Below are 18,562 nucleotides of genomic sequence, written 5' to 3' on the forward strand. Positions count from 1 at the left end.
TGTTGCAACTAGACATTAGCTTATTTTTCACTAGTTGAGCAGTGAAGTGGTGACTGGGGTCTGAGAGGGAGAAAATAAGAGGGAACACAAAACTCTTTGGACGGCAGATCTGTCTCTTTCAGTGTGACTTTTCCAAAATTTTTGTTCATACTATTCTCCTCCCATCGTTTTTTTTTTTTTCCTCCCATACCCTGTTCTGGAATCTTCATAAGTGACAGAGACAGAAAAGATGCCTCCTTCTACCTCTTTACAAAGTGATTTCTTCAGAACAACACAGTTCTTAACCATGTTTAATTTTCTTTATACAGGAAATGTTATATGATGGAATTTTTCTCTTAATTTCTTTCCTTTCAATGCCTCCATACTTACTTCCTTTTTTTTAATCAAAGAATAGAACGAGAAGATCCAGATAATCTGAATTTGGCAGAAATGCTCACTTGGTTAAGATTAACATGAATGCTTCATGGGCCACCTCTGTACACGAGGACAGCAAAGAGATAAAGAGTGGTTTGGGAGGTAGATACGGATATCTTTGAATCTGTGCTATAAGCTTATATTTAATCCCAGCCTGAGATCAAATTCTGAGAACAATAGTCATTGCCACAGATTAAATTTTTATGAAGAAAAATGAGTTGTAGAGCCATGAAGCTTTCTAACTGAAAGGACCCTCAGAATTAACCTAGTCCAAATCTAGTTTTCAGATAAGAAAGATGAGATCCTGGCAGGTTAAACTGTTTTCTTCCAAATTACATCCATAACAACAACAGCCAAGACTAACGTTCTGGTCTCTGGAGGCTGAGTAGCATACCTTTTCCCTACATTACTGAGCGGAAGACAGGACAAAAACCCCAGGAGCCATCCGATGGCAGCGTCTGCAGTTTGGAGCTCCTTCACTCTGCCATAACTGACCCTCGCTTTGGGGATACAGAGATAAATCACATGCAGGACACAGCCTAGTAGCCCTGGTGTGTTTCATCTGTTATTTACTGAACTACCCTCTTCCTGGTGTTCCTAAGGGCGTTCATGCTTGGCAATATCCCCCTCATTCCACTTGTCCTTCTGCCCCCATAGGATCCCATCCTCTCTCTCCAGCTGATTCTACCTACAGCTCAGGAGTCTCTGCTGTGGCCATTGGAACCTCACACACCTGCTGCTTATCTGTCCCACCCCAGAGCCTTGATCTTGCCACCTCTCTGTCATCTTTTCCCTTTCAGCACCTCATGCTTAACAAGTCCCTAAACCAACTACTGATTCTGAATCTCTGAATTTGTCCTTCCTTTCAGTAAATAGCAGCTATTTTCCACCAAAACCATGGGGTCATCCCAGCCTCCTCTTTTTAGGCATATCACACAGCCAGTCCCACCCCATCCCTCACTACCTTCTCAGCCCAGTCCTCCATGGCCTCTGTATTTGGACTATTTCAATAGCCTTCCAAGTGGTCTTCAGATTTTTTGCCTTATTACCTACAGTCTTTGCCCAACAGTCAGAATGGCTCTTCTAAAATGTTGATCAGATCATCTTCCAAATCCTCTAGTGGTCACCCATTTCACTTAAATTCTGAGCCATCTGCCACTCAGTGTTTGAGCTTATCACCTGCCACCCTCTCGTTGTTCCACTGTACTCCATCTATGATGACCTCACTGTTATTCCTGGAGCAGGTCTTGTCTCAGGATCTTTGCACTTGCCATCTCCCTTGCCTCACAGTCACTATTCTCCCAAACATCCAAAATGGCTTGTTTGCCCACTTGTTTCACATTTTTGCTTAACTGTTCAGAGGACTAGGACTTTTCTCTACTTTATATAAGATAGAAACTTCTCCCCACCCATTATTACTTTTTATCCCCTCTATTGACTTCATTTTTCTTATTATATGTTATCCTATACATATAATCTATTTCCATCCTGTGTAATGGATATTCCACCAGCACTCACTGCTTTGTGTACTACTGCATTCTCAGCTTTTTAAAATTGTTACTGACATCTAATAGGTGCTCAAAAAATATTTGTTAGATGAATGAATAAGCAAACTCCCCTTTATTCTGTAACTCCTTTGCTGCCTCCCTGTTTCGCTTATTGAAACCCCTCTTTCTTTGAAGAGGACCCTTGCTACTGTCCTCATTTCTATGGGGAGAATTGGGAGGTGATTTCCAAGTCATTACGGAATTTCATTTTCCCTCCTTGGATTTCATCTCTATTTGTCAGTCTCTACTTCTTATCTGCCTCTCTCTTGAATTTCTTTAGTGTAAGAACCAAATCTGTTTTTCCATTCTCATGGAATAACCAGCATTGAGTGAACTAATGAATACATGCTGAGAAAGAATAAGCATACTATTGAGTAGAGCCCATCAAAAGGTGATAAACTTTGAAGTGTAGTAATAGAAAGTCCTGGCCAGCGCCCCAGCTCACTAGGCTAATCCTCCACCTGTGGCGCCGGTACCCTGGGTTCTAGTCCCAGTTGGGGTGCTGGGTTCTATCCCAGTTGCTCCTCTTCCAGTCCAGCTCTCTGCTGTGGCCTGGGAAGACAGTGGAGGATGGCCCAAGTGTGTGGGCCTTGCACCCGCATGGGAGACCAGGAGGAAGTACCTGGCTCCTGGCTTCGGATCAGTGCAGTATGTCGGCCGTGGTAGCCATTTGCGGGGTGAACCAACAGAAGGAAGACCTTTCTCTCTGTCTCTCTCTTTCTCACTGTCTAACTCTGCCTGTCAAAAAAATAATAATAATGGAAAGTCCTGTAGCAGGGAGGTCTATGGGTGGGAGGAAGTCTTTCCTGCACCTAATGAATAGGAAAACCTGCTGAATAAAACAACCCACGGTAGACTCAAGTTTGGTAGACTCTGGTTTGAATTACAACAGCAGCAAAGAGTACTTTTGTTCAAAATGGCAAACTTTAAATATATTCAACCAGTATGGTATCCTAAAAGTTAGGCCAATGAACCTGGACATCTAATACTGATTAATCTGGGAAACAGTGTGGGAGCATTACTTTTATGTATTGACTATGTAGTTTTCTTCTTATTAGGTACCTTTGGTTATTGTTACCTACTGTGGCACCCATGTTTAAAGTCAGGGCAGCACCCACTATGGCTTGATTGCCTTGTCATTCTGGGAAACAGACCCCTGAGTGCCCCTCTGTCATCACCGCACCATGTTCTACTAAGAGCATTCCTAGAAGCATGGACCTTGCTTTCTTACAGAAGTTTTGAGCTGGAATGAAGTAGAACGGGCCTTCAAGGTGTTTACTTTTGAGAGCCTGAAACTTTCTGAGGTTGATGAAGCAGGGAAACTAAAGCCTTCTGGGATGATGTATGGCACAGATCCTGAGATGTTCAACATACCATGGGACAACCCTGCCAGGTTTGCTAAACAGATAAGGCAGCAGTATATCATGAAAATGAACATCCAAGAAGCCCAACAACAAACAGGTACACTACACAGAGGAAAAGAAAGACAGTCTTGACTTTTATGGTCATTGACTTTTCTAGTATTGTGTCTAACAGATGCTCTTTACACTGTCTAGATATTGAAATCAAAGACAGAATAATATTTATGGATCAGAATTGGTCAATGTATATACAACAATATGAGAATTATGGAGACCCTACAGATCCTACTCAGCCTGATACTGATAGTATGAAGTATTATGACTTCGATAATATGAAATCCTTAGACTATGAAAATAGAGAACTATCAGATCAGGAGACCAGCATGAAGACCCCACCCCAACCTGAATCTGTGGGTAAGTAAAAGTGTGTGTGTATGTGTGTTTGTAGACACTATTATAGAACACCTAAACAAGCAAACAAAAAGGTTTAAGTTGCATGATTTAAATGCTTGCCTACTTCAGTTAAAATTGTTTAATATCCAAGTTATTTGGTTAATTGAATTTTGTTACTGAGTGTTGTTATTCAGTAAATTCTCTTTATTTCAACACTTGTTAAGTGGTCTTATATTAGGACTATAGAGTATTGAAGCTTATTAGCCTAAACTTGTTTTGAGTTAAGTCATGCACAGCTGTGAGATGAATGTACTTAAAATATAAGCCTTTTGTTTCCCTGCTTATAACTTTTAATGAATCTCTACTGCTTGCAAAATAATTAATTGGCCTGCTTTCCATGTGTTTCCATTAGTGCTACTCTTTGCCTTTCATTCATTCAACCTGTGCTGCTGTTTCATCTGCACAGCCGGTGTTTCCAAGTCTCCTGCCTTTCCTCCACAATACTCTCACCTAGCATTCTCCTTTTGATTACAATTAGGTCAGTGTCACCTCCATGAAACCCTGTTAGATGAATCCATGGGCAAATGCCTCCCTTATCTTTCTTGTGGTCATAATCTGTAATTCCTTTATGGCATTAGTTATCATTTCCTAATTATGCCTATATAAGCCTATATAAATGCCTCATTAATATCATAGCTGTCATAAGGATGCTTATTTTTTTAAATATTATCATGTACTAGGCTATAAGACTGGTCTCAACAAATTTTCACAGGATCCGTGCTATACACAATATGTTCTCATACGACAGTGAAATTATGGTGGACATCTATTACAGAAAGATCGAGAAAAATCACCAAGCATTTCAAAATGAGGGTATATAATTCTATGTAACATATAAAAAAGAAAAGTCACAGTAGAAATTAGAAAATATATCAAATGGAAAGATGATAATATTGAGCATCAAAACTTATAAAATGTCTTCCAGTTCCACCCATTTTGCTTCAGATGACAGAATTCCATTCTTTACAGTTGATTAATATCCCATTTTTATATATACCACATTTTCTTTGTCTGTTTATTTGCTGCTGGCATCTAGGTGAGTCCATATCTTCTCTATCATATTACATTAAGTAAAATAAGCCAGACACAGAAAGACAAATGCCAAATTTTTTCAATAAAAAGTTGATCTGAATGCTAAATAGTGTTTACTAGAGGTAGGGAAGGGGTAAGACAGAGGGAGGTTGGATAATGGTTAGCAAAACACAGTAAGATAGAAGGAATATGTTCCAATGTTCCACAGCACTGAAAAACCTAGTGCTTATAATCTTAATAATGATTATTCCAAAAAATTAAAAAATAACTATTCCAGAAAATAGAATAGGTTATTTTTCTTGTCTCATTTTATGAAGCTAGTAGAAACTTCATAATAAAATTATAAATCAATTCAATCATGAACATAAATACAAAAATCATAAATAAAACAAAAAACAGCTCTAGTAAATAGACCATAAAATAATACATTGGGGTGGGCACTGTGGTTCAGCAGGCTAAGTTGCCACCTTGAGATGCCTACATATCATATCATAATTCAAGTTCAAGTCCAACTACTCCACTACAGATCTAGGTTCCTGCTAATTCACCTGGGAGGCAGTGGGTGAAGGTTCAGGTACTTGAATCCCTACCATCTACATGGCAGACCAAAATGGAGTTCCTGGCTCCTGGCTTCTGCCTGGCCCAGCCCCACCAGTTGTTGTGACCATTTGAGGAGTGAACCAGCAGATGGAAGCCCTCCCTCTCCCTCTCTCTCCCTCCCCTCCCTGCCTTTATTTATTTATTTGGAAGAGTTACACAGAGAGGAGAGGTAGAGAGAGAGAGAAGTCTTCCATCCTCTGGTTCACTCCCCAATTGGCCACAACGGCCAGAGCTGAGCCAATCTGAAGCCAGGAGCTTCTTCTGGATCTCCCACATGGGTGCAGGGGCCCAAGGACTTGGGTCATCTTCCACCTGATTTCCCAGGTGCGTTATCTGGGAGCCAGATTGCAAGTGGAGCACCAGGGTCTCGAACCATATGGGATGCCGGCAGTGCAAGCAGTGGCTTTACCTGCTATACCACAGTGCCAGCCCAAAATAAATAAATCTTTTAAAAAACATCATCACAAACAAGTTGCATTTCTAACAGAAGTAGAATGAAAATACATATATTGTAAAATAAATACAGTGTATCAGTTAACACAATGAGAAAAATCTGCTTAATAAATGCAGAAAAAACTATCACAGTTTATGGTGGGGAGGAATATTAGCAGACTAGAAATAGAGGGAAAAATCTCACAGTCTTATAAATGTTATTTTTAAAATTGCTGTGGCAGACTCTAAATGACAAGATTTTTTTAAAAGATTTTATTTATTTATTTGAGAGGCAGAGTTACAGACAGTGAGAGGGAGAAACAGAGAGAGAGGTCTTCCTTCCATTGGTTCACTCCCCAGTTGGCCACAACGGCCAGAGCTGCGCTGATCTGAAGCCAGGAGCCAGGAGCTTCTTCCTGGTCTCCCACATGGGTGCAGGCTCCCAAGGACTTGGGACATCTTCTTTTTTTTATTTATTTATTTATTTTTATTTTTTTGGTTAGGCGGAGTGGACAGTGAGAGAGAGAGACAGAGAGAAAGGTCTTCCTTTGCCATTGGTTCACCCTCCAAGGGCCACCGCGGCCGGCGCACCGCGCTGATCCGAAGCCAGGAGCCAGGTGCTTCTCTTGGTCTCCCATGGGCCATCTTCTACTGCTTTCCCAGGCCACAACAGAGAGCTGGATGGAAGAGGAGCAGCTGGGAGTAGAACTGGCGCCCATATGGGATGCCAGTGCCGCAGGAGGAGGATTAACCTACTGTGCCAAGGTGCCGGCCCCATAAATGAGAAAATTTAAAGCTGAAAGATTTCACTTAGAGACCAGGAGGATGTCCACTGTGAACTCTTGTGTTCAATACTGTGTTGAAGGTGCCGGCCCACTCCATAAGAAAAAAAGAAGAGACACTTCCAGCTCTCTGCTGTGGCCAGGGAAGGCAGTGGAGGTTGGCCCAAGTGCTTGAGCCCCTGCACCCACATGGGAGACCAGGAAGAAGCACCTGGCTCCTGGCTTCGGACTGGCGCTGCGCCGGCCGTAGCGGCCATTTGGGGAGGGAACCAACGGAAGGAAGACCTTTCTCTCTGTCTCTCTCTCTGTGTATAACTCTACGTGTCAAATAAAAAAAAAGAAAAAAGAAAAAAAAGAAGAGATAAAAGTGTAACATCTGAGTGTAAAAAAAATCAGTATTTCTAAATATTATATATAATACACCCAAAATGATCCACAAAGTAATATTAGAATTAATGTCATAATGTAATAAGGATGTTGTGATGGTTAAAGAATTCATATTAATGTCTGAGGTGCTTGAAGTTTTCTGTATAATTATTCAATATACCAAATATTATACTTTACCTTTTCCTATATGTGATACATCTCATAATTTTAAAAAGTACTGAAAAAAGCAAGTGATAAGTGCCACAGGAAATAGGTGTTGTCAGTATTGACAATGGACATCTTACCATTTTGATTTATCTACATGAGAATAGAAGAAGAATGAATCAATGGAATGGAGTTAGGGCACACCTGCTTTGCTCTTGGTAGATCAGACAGGTGAGAGAGGGGCAGAAGAGGAGGGAGACAACGTTAATTTAGTATTTACCTGCCCTCTTCTAAGCACTGTGCTAAGATGTGCTGTGTGTATTAACTAACACTTGAAGTAAATATCAAGACTAGGAGGAAGATACAATTATTTCAGTTCTACAGACAAGGAAACCAAGACTGAGAAAGGATACGTTAAGTTGCTCAACTTTACAAGTAGGAAGTGAGGCTAGAAACTGAGAGAGCTTCGTCAGGTGTGTCTTGGAGCTTCCTCCCTTAGCCGCTGGCAGCCTGTTTTCCAGCGATGGATAGATACCCTGCCTTTGTTGCATCGGGGTCTTCTGCCTTCCCAACAGCAGAGTCCCTATTTCTCTGACTTAATCTTACCGGTTAGCCTTGCTCACACACACAAAGTTCCTCTGAGTGTTAGTGGTACTCATGCGTCCTAAGTTAATACAAACGGATGAAAAAGAAGCCCCTTCAGGTTCCGATGGAGTCGGGCTGTGCTGGGAGAGATGTCAGCAAGGCCTGAGGGTTTTCTTTGTTTTCCTTTGTTTTGTCCTCTTTAAAGCAGCAGTTTTCCTCAGGCAACTTTTGCCACCTGGTGGTCAAACCACAGCCGATGTTCTGAATCCTGGTGGAGAGTAGTTATTACACAGCTTCCGAAGCCCTCAGGGCTGGAAATGCTACAGCGCGCACAGAGCATTCGAGAGGCCAGGCAGCCTTGAGGGCGGCCCCCACGAGTGTCAGCGCTTCCACGTGGAGTTTAGTGAGCTACACCCGGAAGTCGGCACGTTGCACAGGGGAGGATAGGCAGCTGAGCCTTGGCGGTTCGCTGCGACTGTCGTGTGCATACGAATTTGCGGTTGTTGTTGATCGTAGCATTTTTTTTTTCTCCTAACTCTGAATCAGGCTGGATTTAAAGGCAGCCCCTTTAGTTATCTTTAAACAAAGTAGAAATCTCTCATGTATTTCCTGCACGACCGTATAAAAGCCTGGTTCCTGGACATGAAGGGTTGAGTGTGTGTGCTTTGCTTAACCAAATACTGGGTTTCCATCTGAGACTGTTTTTGGTTTTTGTCCTTGACAGGGCCTATTGGATATTTATGAAAAACCCGAGAGTTGATAACCGTGAGGCTGTAGGTTTGGATGTGCCCTTTATGCTTGTTGGGTGTTTTTTTAATAAAGTAACTGCTTTGCAGAGGGATCTTGTTATCTCTAAAGTAAAACAGATTAGGAAAGCTGTTTTTCAAAGGGATGAGAAAGCATCCATTTCCAGATGTGTCAAAAACTACTGAATCACACTGTCAGAGGATTATGCGGTTGAAGGCAGAAATCAGAAAGGAAGAAAAAAGTGATTTTTATCCTACTATTAAATGAATAGTTCAGATTAGCTTCAGAATGTTCTTTCCTTTGACAAAATAAGTGATGCACAGTGTTTTAGAACATGTTTTCTACACTGGGTACTTTTTTTCTGCAGGCTCCATAGCCTCAGGAGGGAATATCAAATCTCCCGGAAATCTTGCAGCCCACAGAATAGAATAATTTTTATTCCACAGATTTCATATCAGTTGCTTCAAGGTCACATGGGACATCATGGTCTATTTAGAGTTATAGTTGGCCTGCGTTTTCTCTTGAGTGGATATATTTATATACATACTGAACTGAATTGACTTGATAGTTTTCCTCTAAATCAAAATAGAACATCCGTGCTGTCACCTTCACCAGATCAAGGCAAGCTGGAACTAGTAGCAAAAAGCACGTAAGTAGCTATGTTCCCTAAATACAGAACACATTGACCTATCCTTGATAGGAGGAATTAACTACTCACTCCAAGAAGCCCAGGTATGGTTCTCTTTGCCACGGAATAAAAAGTTAAATCTTGTGCTTATCCCCAAAATAAGCTTTGGTTATGGATTTTCTTCCACATTTATATTCTGTCTCTATGGCTCCATATTCATTTCCAGTTTTGATATATAATGAAGGTTTCTCTTGTTTCTATATATTTATCAAATTTCTACCAGGTGTTCAGCACTCAGGGTACTTCAAAGAAAAGCAGGTAATTTTGTTTTTAAAGATGCATTTTATTTATTTGAAGGGCAGAGTTACAGAGAGAGAGAGAGACAGAGAGAGAGGTCTTCCATCTGCTGGTTCACTCCCCAGATGGCCGCAGTGGCCAGGGCTGGGCCAGGCTAAAGCTAGGAGCCAGGAGCTGCATGTGGGCAACTTCTGCTACTTTCCCAGGCACATGAGCAGGGAACTGCCAGGACTTGAACCAGTGCCAGTATGGGATGCTGTCATTGCCGGTGGCAGTTTAACCTATTACACCACAACACCAACCCCAGTAAGATATTTTCTACTCTCCAAGAATTTACACTTAAGATGAATAGAAAGAACATAAACAAAGAAATAGTCTTTGGTACAGATGAATGCTGTGATTAAAAATAAACTGGAAGTGGAGGGATCGCGGTGCTGTGGTGTAGCAGGGAAAGCCGCTGTCTGAACTGCCAGCATCCCATATGGATGCTGGTTTGAGTCCCAGCTGCTCCACTTCCGATCCAGCCCTCTGTTATGGCCTGGGAAAACAGTAGAAGATAGCACAAGTCCTTGGGCCCCTGCACCTGTGTGGGAGACCTGGAGGAAGCTCCTGGCTCCTGGCTTCGGATCAGCTCAGCTCTGGCCATTGTAGCCATCTGGGGAGTGAACCAGAGGATGAAAGATTTTCTCTCTCTCTCTCTCTGCCTTTGCCTCTGCCTCTCTATAGCTCTGCCTTTCAAATAAATAAATAAATCTTTAAAATAAATAAATAAATAAGTAAAGCAGGGGCCAGTACTGTGGCACAGCAGGTTAAGCCGCCACCTGTAGCTCTGGCATCCCATATGGGTACCATTTCCAGTCCTGGCTGCTTCACTTCTGATCCAGCTCCCTGCTAACACACCTGGCTGGAAAAGGAGCAGAAGATGGTCCAAGTACTTGGGCCCATGTTCCCATGTGGGAGACCCAGATGCAGCTCCTGCCTCCTGACTTCAACCTGTCCAGCTCTGGCTGTTACGGCCATTTTGGGAGTGAACCAGCAGATCGAAGATTGATTCTCTCTCTCTCTCTCTCTCCCATCTCTCGCTCTCTTTCTGTAACTGCCTTTCAGTTTAAAAATAATAAAGCAGAAAAGAAGCACATTGCTCTTGAGAAGGTGACACTTGAGCAACAACGTGATTGAAGCAAGAGTTTAAAACAACTGAATATCTAAAAATCAAAGTAGGGCAGATAGACGGAAAACAATGACAAAGCCCTCAAGATACAGCAAGCAGGCCAGTCTGTCTGGAGCACTATGAGCAAGGGAGAATGAATGAGACACATGTGGGGAGCTGGGCTGGAGCCACTTTCAATACAACTTTGCAGGACCAAATCTGCAGTTACTGTAAGGGTAGAAGATGCCAGGTTGGTGCTGCTATGCAGCAGCATGGGACTGTGTTCCCACAAGGTCTGCCCTCCCATTCGCACTCAACAGCTTTGGTCAGGTTTGAACCATACTATATACTCTCTCTATTTCACTACCACAGGAGCAGATTACAGGCTGAGATATTCACAGTAGAGATGTCTGTTTTTCTATCTTAAACTTATCATGGAACTCTTTTTTTTTTTTTTCCTTGGTGGCATGCAAGTCAACAACGTTAACTGTTTCCTCCCAGTGCATTCACAGAGATGATTGCTTCTAAGCCAAGACAGATATCAGAATCCCATTAATCACAGAATGATATTCTTTGGTCACAAGGAAAACTGGTGTGCATGATTCATCCACGGCGCCATACTGTGGAGTCCAGCTACCCGTTCATTTGTTAATGTAACTCACTTTCATCATACTCCACCTGTAAATTTGAAGGTGTTCCGTGAATACTGTTCAAATTAATAAATGATTAATAAATGGAAGAAGAGCTCTGCGGAATGGTGAAATGGCATTATTTTCTCATAGGAGGCATTTTTATCCGGTAGTTCTGCTTCTCATACATCCTTCCTATACACCCCTTCCCATAGCTACCAGATAAGACCTATAGAAATTTGAAAAGATCTTGCAATGGTCACCAGCACAAGAAGATATGTAGTGAGCAGTCGATTTACTTTAATCATTCCCTTGCTGGAAGTGAGTGATGTATAGTCTGAAAGCAGAATGCATGATATGATTTAAGAATATAAGAAGCTGGGTTATTTTCAAAGCGTTTCGTATAAATTTTCTAGCTAAGCACTGATTTAGGATTATTGACACAAACACCTTTTTTGGAGGCACTAGACATGCCTTTCAGGAATTACCTTTTCAGCACAGAAACATAGATCATATGGGCAACAAAAAGGCACAGGACTGACCAAGGCAAGAACAAAGCCCGAACACAACTGGATGTTGGTGTCTTTGATTTACAGAGCAGACCAGGAACAATGAGATCAAAGATGAAGCAGTCACAACGGCTGATTCTCTTGAAAAGGTAAGGAATTATTTTCCTAAAAGTGTAGATGACAAGTAAGATGATCTGAGAAAACCATGACCCAGATTGAGAAATACTCAAAAAAAGAAAGAAAAAAGAAAGAAAGTCGGGGGGTGGGGGGAGCACTTAGAAGGAGAATGCTGATGTTACAGGCGAGGGATCACTCAGACATCCCCAGGCCAGCTCCAGCTGGAGAGAAAGGAGTTAATTTTACTAGCCGGTTTAAGCAAACCATCCCAGCTCCATGCTCCTCTAGACAGTGGGGCTTGGCAGCCGCACGAACACCTGCTGACCATACAGCCATGCAGGACTAACGTCGTCTTGAAGTGAGTTCAGAAAACCTTTCTATAATTGCTAACAGGACTCAGAAGAGTATAACCTAACAATAAAAATATTTAGATTATGTTGCCCATAAAAAAAAAAGTCAAAGGCGTCCTCTTTCTGGCAGCAGGGATCCTAAAATGTTGCCATATGGATTTATACATATGCAGATTTCCCCAATTAGGTGGAGCGCATGCTAGTTTGTTGACGCAGTCCAAGAGGGCTCCAGTTGGACTTAAACATATTAAAGCTGAAATTTTTGTGTGTGTGTGTGTTTTTTTTTTTTTTTAGAAACCCAAGAAGCTGATGGTGGAAGCAGATTTAGAGGACATAAGGAAAACGCAGCAGCGCAGTCTAATGGACTGGAGTTTCACGGAACATTTTAAACCAAAAGTACTGCTCCAGGTATTTATGGGCTGTGATCCTCCAGGAGACGGTCGGACAGGGGCTGGGGAGCTGTGCTGTGACGTAGAACAGTTCACTTCTAGGTCACTCTCTCAGATCTAGTTCAGATCAATATTCTCTGGTACTTCAGTAATAAAAAAATGAGTTTAGTCCCAGGTTGAGCTATGCATTCCTAGGAAATCTCCTACATGATGTAAAATATACTTTACAAAAGCATGCTTTTTTTATTTTTATATTTTAGAATGAGCTAACTTTTTTTTTTTTGACAGGCAGAGTTAGACAGTGAGAGAGAGACAGAGAAAAAGGTCTTCCCTCCACTGGTTCACCCCCGCAAGTGGCCTCTATGGCCTGAACTGCACCGATCCGAAGCCAGGGGCCAGGTGCTTCCTCCTGGTCTCCCACATGGGTGCACGTGCCCAAGCACTTGGGCTATCCTCTACTGCCTTCCCAGGCCACAGCAGAGAGCTGGACTGGGAGATTTGCAACCGGGACTAGAACCCAGTGCCCATATGGGATGCCAGTGCTGCAGGTGGAGGATTAGCCAAGTGAGCCATGGTGCCAGCCCCCAAAAGCATGCTTTTAGAAAAACTTAAAAAAAAAAAACCTGCTGCATGTATTTTGTCTAAAAAAGTAAGATTTTATTGGAAAGCAATCTTATTTTCCCCTATATTGCCCATCGATTCTATGTAGTGTTCATTACATTTCATGGTATTTTTTGTTTCAGTCAACAAGTCAGTTAAAACTGTAATAGCTAACATTTATTGAGTGTTTACCATGTGCTTGACAATGACTGATATGTATTATTAGCTCATTTAGTCCTCATGATAATCCTATGAAGTACAAACTGTTTAAATAGTAAGAAATTAAAGCACCTTGACCAATAATGACTTTTCCCCAAGGTCACATGGTTGCTAAGTGAGAAGACACCCCAAAGTTTCTGCTCTTAACTATTATGCAAAATAACAAATAATACTAAAACTAACTCCTCCTGTTGTTTTCAGATTTATATACAAACTGGCACTTTTTTGTTCTTTTATCTGAATTTTACTTTTATCAAATTTTTTCTTTTTTTTTTAAGATTTTATTTATTTATTTGAAAGTCAGAGTTACACAGAGAGAGAAGAGGCAGAGAGAGAGAGAGAGAGAGGTCTTCAATCCGTTGGTTCACTGCCCAAATGGCTGCTATGGCTGCAGCTGCGCCAATCCGAAGCCAGGAGCCAGGTGCTTCTTCCAGGTCTCTCACATGGGTGCAGGGGCCCAAGGACTTGGCCCATCTTCTACTGCTTTCCTGGGCTATAGCAGAGAGCTGGACAGGAAGTAGAGCAGCCAGGTCTCTAGCCGGCGCCCATATGGGATGCCGGTGCTTCAGGCCAGGGCATTAACCCACTGCGCCACAGCGCCGGCCCCTCAAAGCTTTTCTCAAGATGTATTTGAAAGGCAGAGTGACAGAGAGGGTGGGGAAGCAGAGAGAGAGAAAGAGAGAGCCAGAGATCTTTCTTCTTCCATTGGTTCATTCTGCAAATGGCCACAATGGACAGGGCAAGGCCAGACTGAAGCTAGGATCCAGGAACTCCACCTGCCTGATTCTTTGGTTTTTAATGAGTGGCTACTATGAAATTTAGAATTACACCTGTGGCTCACATTCATAGCTCGTCCTCTATTTCTGTTGGGCAGCATTGGTTTCGACTTTACAGGGTTCTCTTTCTGCAATGCACTTCCCTCTCAGAGGTGTCTTGGAACCCAGGGGTCTCCTTTGGTAAATAACCACTCTCCCTTCTGTTGCAGTGAAGGGCAGGTAGCAGCAGCCTGGCTAGAGCCATTTCAGGATCTCGGAGGCCTACCTGCCTCTTAGAAACACTTTAATCTCTCTCTTTTCAGTGCCACCTTCACTCTGATTCCAGAGGTACCTAGTACCCTCATTTCCTGTGCTTTTCTACGTTTTCACATTGATTCTGACTGATGTCTCCTAAGCTGAATCTCGAAATTTGGCTTTGTATGTTCTGTTGTCAATTACTGGTCAGCTCTGAGCTTTCCAGCTCCTAAAATTTTGTTGTCATTGTATACTCTCCTGTGACCTTCAACTTTTCAATTTAAAAAAAATTAATAATCTTACTGGATTTTTTTATTGTTGTTTTTGGTGAGCACTAGGGCATGCATGTGCTTAATCTTCCATGTTTAACTGGAAGTTCATTTCAGATTTTGTTTCAGTCTGACTCCATCCTCACCCTGCCGTGAAGCTACACTTTTCAAGGCCATCAGTAGTCACTGCCTCGCCCACTCTAACGGACATTCCGTCTTGCTTCATCTCCCCTCACCATTTAGCCTTCCAGGTTGGACCACTTTCCTCGAAGCACTCCTCACTCTTGGCTTCCAAGACTCTGTAATAAGCTCTTCCTCGGTGCTTTATTTGGAAGTTGTTGACTTCTCTGGCCACCCAGTATTTAAATATGAAAGAGTTTTAATAGATTTTATTTTTTTATTTTTATTTTTTTGACAGGCAGAGTTAGAGAGAGAGAGAGACAGAGAAAGGTCTTCCCTCCACTGGTTCACCCCCCAAATGGCCGCGATGGCCGGCACACTGTGCCAATCTGAAGCCAGGAGCCAGGTGCTTCTCCTGGTCTCCCATGGGATGCAGGGCCCAAGCACCTGGGCCATCCTCCACTGCACTCCCGGGCCACAGCAGAGAGCTGGCCTGGAAGAGGGGCAACCAGGACAGAATCTGGTGCCCTGACCGGGACTAGAACCCAGGGTTGCTGGCGCCGCAGGCGGAGGATTAGCCTAGTGAGCCACTGCACTGGCCAATGTCAAAGAGTTTTGAGGCTCAACACTGGAGCACTTTTCTCTCCTCTGTAAACACTGTCTTTTGATGATTTCATCTATTTTGTACTGTACAATGCTGAAGACACTTAGATAAAATTCCCTCTCTCCTGAAATCCACATTAATACTTAAGTCCAAATTCTATGTGAATTCATGATAGGTACCTCAAATTTAGTATCCCACACGAAGGTCAGAATTCTCACACCTAAGTGTATTTACCATGATGTCCATCTCAGAAAATGTGAGCATCTTTCGATTGCTAAATCAAAAAGGCTAAGAGTTACCCTTTACTCCAGCCTTCTTTTTATCCCTTCTATCTGACCCATCATCAATGCTCATATCTGAAGGATCCACCTCCAAATATTTCTTTAAGCTCTTCTGCATCTCTTCTGCCACTGCTTTCATCTAACTACCAGCTCTCATTCTACCATAAGAGCCTAATCATCAGCCTGTTTCCACTCTTGCCCTGTTCCAAACCATTCTCTACTTAACAAATATCCCACCAATTTCATCAACTAAGCCATAACCTCTCTGAGCTCCACATGATGTATAAAAGTCTTCATCAAATTTAAGAGGAAGATCTTATCTATCTCCTTCCTTTTTGTTTCCCCTATACCCTTTCACACTGCCTGGAACACAGGTACTCATTTTAATGAAATAATATACAACTAATGAGATCAGCAATATTAATATAGATTAAAGGAGAAAAGTCAGTTTAAAAAAAGAGGAGGTATGCTATGAAAACTTTTCAGGCATTCAGAACAACTATAGCTATGGGAAACTTAGTGCTTTGTTTCCTAGCAGACAAATAAAATATGGCAACACAAAGATTATGGAGCTCTTATTGTCTAATTGAATGAAGGATTTATGTTCATCATAAATAAACACATTGGTTTTCTTGGTTTATAGTCTAAAAGGAATTTGTCTCTCAACAAAAATTATTACGTAATGGTTGGGACCCTACACAGCAATCTTTTTAATGCAAAGATTTTCACCACATGTATGTTGGCTCTCAGGGAACAGACATAAAAATTTAAGTGCCACTCCATAAAGACACTCATATAGGGGACTTGATTGGGGAAAATAAATGCATTATTTTGGTTCTTCTATCAAGCCAGAGTTGAAAGCACAAGTAAAACAACTGTTTTTGAACATAATATGTAATTCCATGCCTTCAGATTACTCCAAATCGGTAAAAAAAACAACAGCAACCTGCATCAGACTGATCCTGAAAACAATAGCGGAAGTCCACTGCTGTCGAATTTATTTTCCTATGGAGAGTGTCCTTACTATTGATTGACAGTGACATGGAAACAGGATAAGCAGTTGCTCACTGTGCCCCTCTTTGGTAGCTGCCATTGCAGTACATGCAGAGGGTGATATGTTTTAAGAAAAGGAAAAGCTGGGCGCATACCATAGTGTAATAGCCTAAGCCTCTGCCTGGGGTGCCAGCATCCCATATGGGTGCCAGTTCAAGTCCTGGCTGCTCCACTTCTGATCTAGTTCTCTGCTGATGGCCTGGGAAAGCAGTAGAAGATGGCCCAAATCCTTGGGCCCCTGCATCTGCATGGGAGACCCAGAGGAAGCTCCTGGCTCCTGGCTTCAAATCAGCTCGGTTCCAGCCATTGCAGCCATTTGGGGAGTGAACCAGTAGATGGAAGACCTTTGCTTCTGTCTGTCCCTCTCTCCATCTGTAACTCTACCTCTCAAATAAATAAATAAATCATAAAAAAAAAAAGAAAAAGAAAAAAAAAGTTGGAAGACAAGTAGAAACAATGTGTGTCAGAAAGACCTCTCAGCTGGGGTCAGTTTGGTAGATAAAGTGGAGAGCATTCTGTGGAATACAAAAGATTAAAAGACAACAGAACCCTGGCCCCAGGACTTAAAAATTCCGTTTTTCTGGACACATCCTGATTCTCTCTCAGCCCCAATTTATGCTGAAAAACGATAGCGCTAATACTTTGAGGTGGGAAAAGTAATCATACCTATTTTATTAGTCTTCTCAGGCAGCCACAACAAAATACCACAGAGTTCTAACAGTTCTGGAAACTGAAAGTGTGAGCTCTGGGTGCCAACATGGTTACATTCTAGAGCATGTGGGTATATGGGTAGAGAAACAAAGAGAGGAGAGAGAGAGGCCGGGGGGGGGGGGTGGACAAGATCTCTGGTGCCTCTTTTTGTAGGGACATTAAATCCATCATGAAGACCTCAGCTTCATGAATTCATCTAAACCCATTTGCCTCCCAAATACCCCATCTCCAAACACTGTTATACTGGGGGAAGTCTTCACCGTGTAAGTCTGGAGGGGAGAAGACACAATTTAATCCATTGTCTGAGCTTTGTAACAATGATAAAATAAGATGATCTATATGAAAACATGGAAAGTGCTAGACAACAAATGGCTTGACTTGGTTGTTCTACCAGTCTTAATGAAGAACACTTGTATCAAATGCCGCTCCATGCCTGGAGCCTAGGATTAGTCTTTGTATGAGAAATGCTGAAATGCCCCCCCCCAAACATACACCATTTTTGCTCTCACCATCTAGTATTCGGGAAAGCATCCTCTGGGGGCCCCAACTTGACTCACAAAGTAGAGGTGAGGGAAGAAGAAAAGAGATGCCAAGAAATGAGAAATGCCCTGGAAGGAGACCCTTTTCTGGGGGAACAAAAGATAACATTGCAGTTATTTTTATTTTCAGGTTCTTCAAGAAGCCCACCAACAATATAAATGTGTTGATTCTTATTACCACACCCAAGACAACACTTTACTTTTAGTCTTTCATAATCCAATGAATGCACAACGCCTGCATTGTGAATATTGGAATGTTATCCTTCACTCCAATGTTGGATTCAGGTAACCAATTTACATAGCTGAGTTAATTAAATTGTTGGCTCTGTTAATTACATAGTTACTTAGGTTTTAGTTGCTTAGCCTGAAAAAGGTGTTTCAAATCAATGAAAACATTTTTGTCTGCTGTGTACTGGGCACCTTGATAAGCATTCAAACTATACCAATAAGGAAAACAGTTGTCATTCTTGACAACATGGAATCTACTAGAGGTGTTATTAAATTACGTCAAATTCATTTAGGCACCAATAAGACTGCTTCTGAAAGATTTCAAGCAGCAACTACAAAACATGACACTATGCCTGATGGTTTGAGGGAATTCCA

At 42.0% G+C, this 18,562-nt stretch overlaps 1 protein-coding gene across 3 annotated transcripts in view; it reads left to right on the forward strand.

Moving 5' to 3' along the window:
• Window positions 1-18,562, forward strand: part of SPAG17 (sperm associated antigen 17) — a 274,935-nt gene that overhangs the window by 101,115 nt on the left and 155,258 nt on the right. For all 3 annotated transcript variants that reach the window (XM_051857350.2, XM_051857351.2, XM_051857352.2), the window contains 5 exons: window positions 3,195-3,422; window positions 3,518-3,736; window positions 11,785-11,846; window positions 12,459-12,572; window positions 18,090-18,244. In XM_051857350.2, the coding sequence (XP_051713310.2) occupies window positions 3,195-3,422; window positions 3,518-3,736; window positions 11,785-11,846; window positions 12,459-12,572; window positions 18,090-18,244 (778 nt within the window). The remainder of the gene's footprint in view (window positions 1-3,194; window positions 3,423-3,517; window positions 3,737-11,784; window positions 11,847-12,458; window positions 12,573-18,089; window positions 18,245-18,562) is intronic.

This window comes from Oryctolagus cuniculus, chromosome 7, assembly GCF_964237555.1.
Source record: "Oryctolagus cuniculus chromosome 7, mOryCun1.1, whole genome shotgun sequence".
Taxonomy (NCBI): Eukaryota; Metazoa; Chordata; class Mammalia; order Lagomorpha; family Leporidae; genus Oryctolagus; species Oryctolagus cuniculus.